The sequence below is a fragment of the Scylla paramamosain genome, chromosome 32 (assembly GCF_035594125.1).
Source record: "Scylla paramamosain isolate STU-SP2022 chromosome 32, ASM3559412v1, whole genome shotgun sequence".
In the NCBI taxonomy this organism is placed as follows: domain Eukaryota; kingdom Metazoa; phylum Arthropoda; class Malacostraca; order Decapoda; family Portunidae; genus Scylla; species Scylla paramamosain.
The window spans coordinates 18462381-18467380 of record NC_087182.1 but is presented as its reverse complement, the minus strand read 5'-3'; the positions used below and the strand labels follow the sequence as shown (position 1 = coordinate 18467380).

The 5000-nt window shown below is 43.9% G+C and overlaps 2 protein-coding genes and 1 pseudogene across 4 annotated transcripts in view; 2 read left to right on the top strand and 1 right to left on the bottom strand.

Annotated features, from left to right (window-relative positions):
• LOC135089359 (neurotrophin 1-like) overlaps positions 1-2017 on the top strand; it is a 3400-nt gene extending 1383 nt beyond the window's left edge. The window contains exon 3 of one of the 2 annotated variants that reach the window (XR_010261475.1): positions 1883-2017. The gene's annotated coding sequence lies outside the window, so the exon portion shown is untranslated. Of the gene's footprint in view, positions 1018-1882 lie in introns of those variants that run through there. The other variant, XM_063984923.1, reaches the window with a different exon arrangement.
• Positions 1-5000, bottom strand: part of LOC135089350 (neurotrophin 1-like) — a 102967-nt pseudogene that overhangs the window by 56227 nt on the left and 41740 nt on the right. The window lies entirely within an intron of this gene.
• Positions 1934-5000, top strand: part of LOC135089353 (neurotrophin 1-like) — a 3256-nt gene continuing 189 nt past the window's right edge. The window contains exons 1-2 of the mRNA XM_063984918.1: positions 1934-2079; positions 2545-5000. The exon at positions 2545-5000 is cut by the window's right edge and continues 189 nt beyond it. Coding sequence (XP_063840988.1) covers positions 2062-2079; positions 2545-3297 — 771 coding nt within the window. The 5' untranslated portion in view covers positions 1934-2061 and the 3' untranslated portion in view covers positions 3298-5000. The remainder of the gene's footprint in view (positions 2080-2544) is intronic.

The following is a 5000-nucleotide window of genomic DNA, read 5'->3' as shown; positions in this document are numbered from 1 at the left end:
CCTCTTACTTTCACCTACAACCTTTCTAGTTTTCTTCCATCCATCATAGTCTTTCCTCCATTCCTCATGCCTCTCTCTCCACCCCTGGTCTCTCTTTTCCTAGCTCTCTCGTTCTCGTGGCGCCTTACAGTCAGTCAGTCAGTCAGTCAATCGATCAGTCAGTCCCTGCTGGTGTAGTGGTACGTGAAGAAAGCAGTTCTCATTATCTCGGAGCAAAGAAACAACATCCACCACCTCAAGGAGAAAGTGATCATGTTATTCAATCTTATTAGTCCGTAAGGCACCTCAGAAAATTAATTTATTACAGTGCTCTTTAAATGTACAGCAACTTTTACCCTTTACTGTTTATGTATTCAGTTGTGTGGTCTTTTTATTCCTTCAGGCAAATCAAACACTTCATTTGTCTTTTTTATTCTGAATCTTACGGCCTGAAATTCCTGTTACTCTTTAAAATTCTTCTAACTTTTGAAAATTCTCAGTAACTCTTTAAAATTCTTGTTACTCTCAAAATGTATGTAGCTCTTTTAAAAATTTCTTCTAACTTCTATAAATCGTGAAACTTAAAATTCTTACAACTTTTGAAAATTTTGTTACTCTTAAAAAATCTATGGATCTTTTCTTCTGACTGTTGAAAATCTTGTAACTTTTCAGATTCTTTAAACCTGAAATTCCTGTAACTATAAAATTCTAGTTACAATACTTCTGAAATTCAAAAAACTTTCAATCGTTCTCATTTCTTTATTCGAGTACCAGACATTCTCTCTCTCTCTCTCTCTCTCTCTCTCTCTCTCTCTCTCTCTCTCTCTCTCTCTCTCTCTCTTTTAAACAAATATTTACATAAAGGCTTAAAATTCCACGTTGAGTATGGAATTAAACTCTCTCTCTCTCTCTCTCTCTCTCTCTCTCTCTCTCTCTCTCTCTCTCTCTCTCTCTCTCTCTCTCTCTCTCTAACTCCAGGCGTGTGTACTTTCGTTGTAACAATAGCATATAATTATATACATAAATACAAACACTGTCATGAATTTATCTCTCAATAACCCACTTTTTGTTTGTTTTGTGTCCTTATTCATATTCTGGGTATGACTGAGTATAAGATTGCTGAGTGTCTGTGTAGTAAGAATGAATGGGTGAATAAATTGATATACGAGTAAATGAACAGATAAATAAATGAATAAATAAACAACTAAATATAATTCAAATATATTCACAGATAAGTACGTAAATGAAAAAAAAAGATGAAATAAAAACAAAGCGTAGAAACAGAGAAGGAAAGAAAAATTAAATGCGAAAAGAAAAGAAAAAATATGACAATGAAATTCTCTCTCTCTCTCTCTCTCTCTCTCTCTCTCTCTCTCTCTCTCTCTCTCTCTCTCTCTCTCTCTCTCTATCTCTATCTATCTATCTATCTATCTATCTATCTATTTATCACTAACGTCCTTTACTGTATATTTCAATCACGCACACACACACACACACACACACACACACACACACACACACACACACACACACACACACACACAGTACATCATCCTTAATTTCCTCTACATTATTATTCTTTCCCCTCTCCTTTTTCCCTTCATGTGATTACTTCAATTTTCATATTTTCCTCTCATTTTCTCTCTTTCCTCGCTCTTCCCTTTTTCGTCCCTCGTTTCTATTTCCTCTATACAAGCACACCCTCCTCCTCCTCCTCCTCCTCCTCCTCATCCTCCTCCTCCTCCTCCTCCTCCTCCTCCTCGTCCTCCTCTTCCTCCTCCTCCCTTCATTACATCACCATTACGAAAGAAGCAAAGGATTCTGACAAAATAATGCATCGTTTACGTCTGACAAAAGCGCATTGGTTTATTGCGCATTTTGTAATTAGTTTGCATTTCGACAGATAATGATGCGCGATTATCGAACTCCCTAATACGGGTCGGTGTGTCCCTCCTCCTCTTCCTGCTGCTGCTGCCCCTCGTCCTCCCTCAGTGCCTACAGTATATAAGGCTCTACAGAACGAGGACAGAAGCACAGTTAGTCCTCCTGCCGCGTCGCCGTCAGTAGTGGAATATAAACACAATGGGTCTTAGGTTTGTGGTGAGTGCGTGAGTGGTAATGATGGTGGTGATGCTAGTTCATTACAGTAGGGCGTTTAGCTAGTTCTCCTTGGTGCTGGTGGTGATAGTAGTATTAGTAGTAGTAGTAGTAGTAATAGTAGTAGTAGTAAATCATCACTACAAAAAAGTTCATTGTTGTTACGCCTTGGAATTAGTCAGTCGATCATTCAATCAATCAATCAGTCAACCAGTCAGTCAGTCAACCAGTCAGTCGGTCAACCAGTCAGTCGGTCAACCAGTCAGTCAGTCAACCAGTCAGTCAGTCAACCAGTCAGTCGGTCAACCAGTCAGTCAATCAACCAGTCAGTCGGTCAACCAGTCAGTCGGTCAACCAGTCAGTCAGTCAACCCCCAAACCAGTCAATCGCTGAATGAATCAATCACTACTCAGAAACACACACACAGTATTCCTTTACATCATACTCTCAACCCTCACTCCCCTGCAGGCGGTGGTGGTGGCGGCGGCGTGCGTGGCTGAGGCGGCGGGGAGCATTAGCGAGGCCCAGGACGGCGCCCCAGTGAAGCGTGGGGTGTTGGGGGGACATGGCTACGCTGCGTATGGGGTGCACCAGGGGTATGACCACGGACAGGGACACTATTCTGCAGGTCACGGCTACGGACACGGACAAGGACACGGACACGGATACGGACATGGACACGGGTATGTACATCACAAGGTACCTAGTGAAGCACCGCCGATCCCTGCCTGCGCCGCTAACTCCAGCCGGCCTTGGTGCCTGAAGGACGCCGAATACCCTACCTATGAGATCCAGCATGCCGCGGAACACTACTTCGACCTCTTGCTTCCTCTGTACACTGACGTGGCGAACCTCAACACGGAGCTGTCCCTGAGCCGCCCCATCAACACCCTGCAAGACGAGACTTACCTGTGTCCCTCCTCCACTAACTACGTGAAGCCGCTCAGAGCTGTGAACACCAATGGCCACTGGAGGGTGATCGTGAACAACATCAAGCTCTACACGGACACCCTCACGCAGACGAGCAGGGTGGAGGTGTGTCTGACCCCTGGGAGGGCCTGTCCTAAGGTGCCTGATTGCATTGGCTCCTCGTGTCTGGAGAAGTCAGTCTACCATCGTTTTCTTGTGTACGACCCTTACGATCATCACTTCCCGTTCGCTATTGAGTCGTTCAAGCTCCCCACTGCCTGTGCTTGCCGCCTCGACGCCGCGGCACACTAAACCTGAGACATCCACTCTGACACAATTCTTCTTCTTCGTCTTCTTTCAATTGCTTCCGTTTCAGGGTAGCTACACTGGATCTGCCTTCTCAAACACTCTCGGTCATCTGCGCCTTCCTCAGCAAGCATGTTCTCTCTTACTGCATCCATAAATCTTCTCTCCCACCTTAACATAATTACAAGCCGAAATCTATTGCTTAACTAACATGGAAATCTTTCCTCGCCTCCCTGCTCATCTACACTAACTTGACTGCTTTTCCTCCACTCCACCTCTGAACCTTCCTCCTTCAACTCTGCAAGAACCTTCCCTACACTCTACTAACAGAAACAGAAGACACTGGATGGTATCTTAACGTTTCCACGCTTCATTTCTGGTGCCTTGAACTCGCTGGTGAAAATCATGCGGTGTCTTCATGATTTTAGTGATGGTTTATCAAAAATTCTGCATCATTAGTGAGAAAAAAGCACTTTTGTATGTAAGGGGAATCCGGCCAAGGGCAACAAAAATGACGAAGAAAGGTCCACCATTCAAGTGAGCCAGACACTCATCCCTACAACCTACGGAAACAGTCCTACACAGAGAAAAAAGCTTAAAAATATAAACCACTGCCTCTGCAAAACTTCGATACTGCAAATTTCTTCACCCACTCTATCACCACCACCACCTACACGACCCTGCCTCCACCTCCACCTCAACACGTACAGCTGCACAGGATTCCATCTCTGCGAACACAGTCTTTAACTATTCAAACTGTCAACAACCACATGGCGGGCGCCCCCTTCCTCTCTCCCTTTCTCCCTACCACAAATGCCAACACTCATTACCTCTCTCCTCCACTCTACTACCCAGCACTGCCTTCCACCTCTTCACCACACACCACTTCTCTCTCTCCACCACAGATACTAAGACTCATTATACCACTCCCTCTCCACCTCTCCACCACTCCGCCACTGCCTTCCACCTTCCTCCACACTACCTTTTCTGCCTCCCTCTCATTCAGTGTTCCGAGACCTTCCTTCCCTCATCTCCCTTACTGAACCATAGAATCTTGCATATTTTCACCTCAGAACAAGTAAACTTAACTCCTTGATGGCTAATTGCTGATAACTGTTAATTGAGTAATCCTACACGTCTTTACTGAACAAAAGACTACAGCAGTTTGAAGGTTTAAAAATACTCAAACCTTTCTTTTAGTGCCAGTGGTGTCATTTGAAGTTATTCCCTAAACTTGCGACATAACATTCTATTAAACTTAAGGAGAAGCTATGAAAACACTCTTCCTCCTCCTCCTCCTCCTCCTCCTCCTCCTCCTCCTCCTCCTCCACATAGACGGCCTCGTTAGGTTCAGAAGGGCTGTTGAAATCTGTTCTTTCTTTTGTATTCTTTTGTATTCCTCCTCCTCATCCTCCTCCTCATCCTCCTCCTTCTCCTCCTCCTCCTCTTCCTCTTTCATACTGACTTTTACTATTGTTATTCAGTTCCTTTCTTCTGTTATATATATCTACCTGTTCTTTCTTTCAATTCATTCGTCCTTGGCTTAAAAAAAAAAAAAAACTTTTCCGTCTCTTCCTTGGTAATTGATAGTTTTGTCTCAATATATCTCCTGTGACCGAGACTCTATTTAAATAAACTTTTATCACGGCGGTACGTAAAGAAAGACAGTTCTCTCTCTCCCTCTCCCTCTCCCTCTCCCTCTCTCTCTC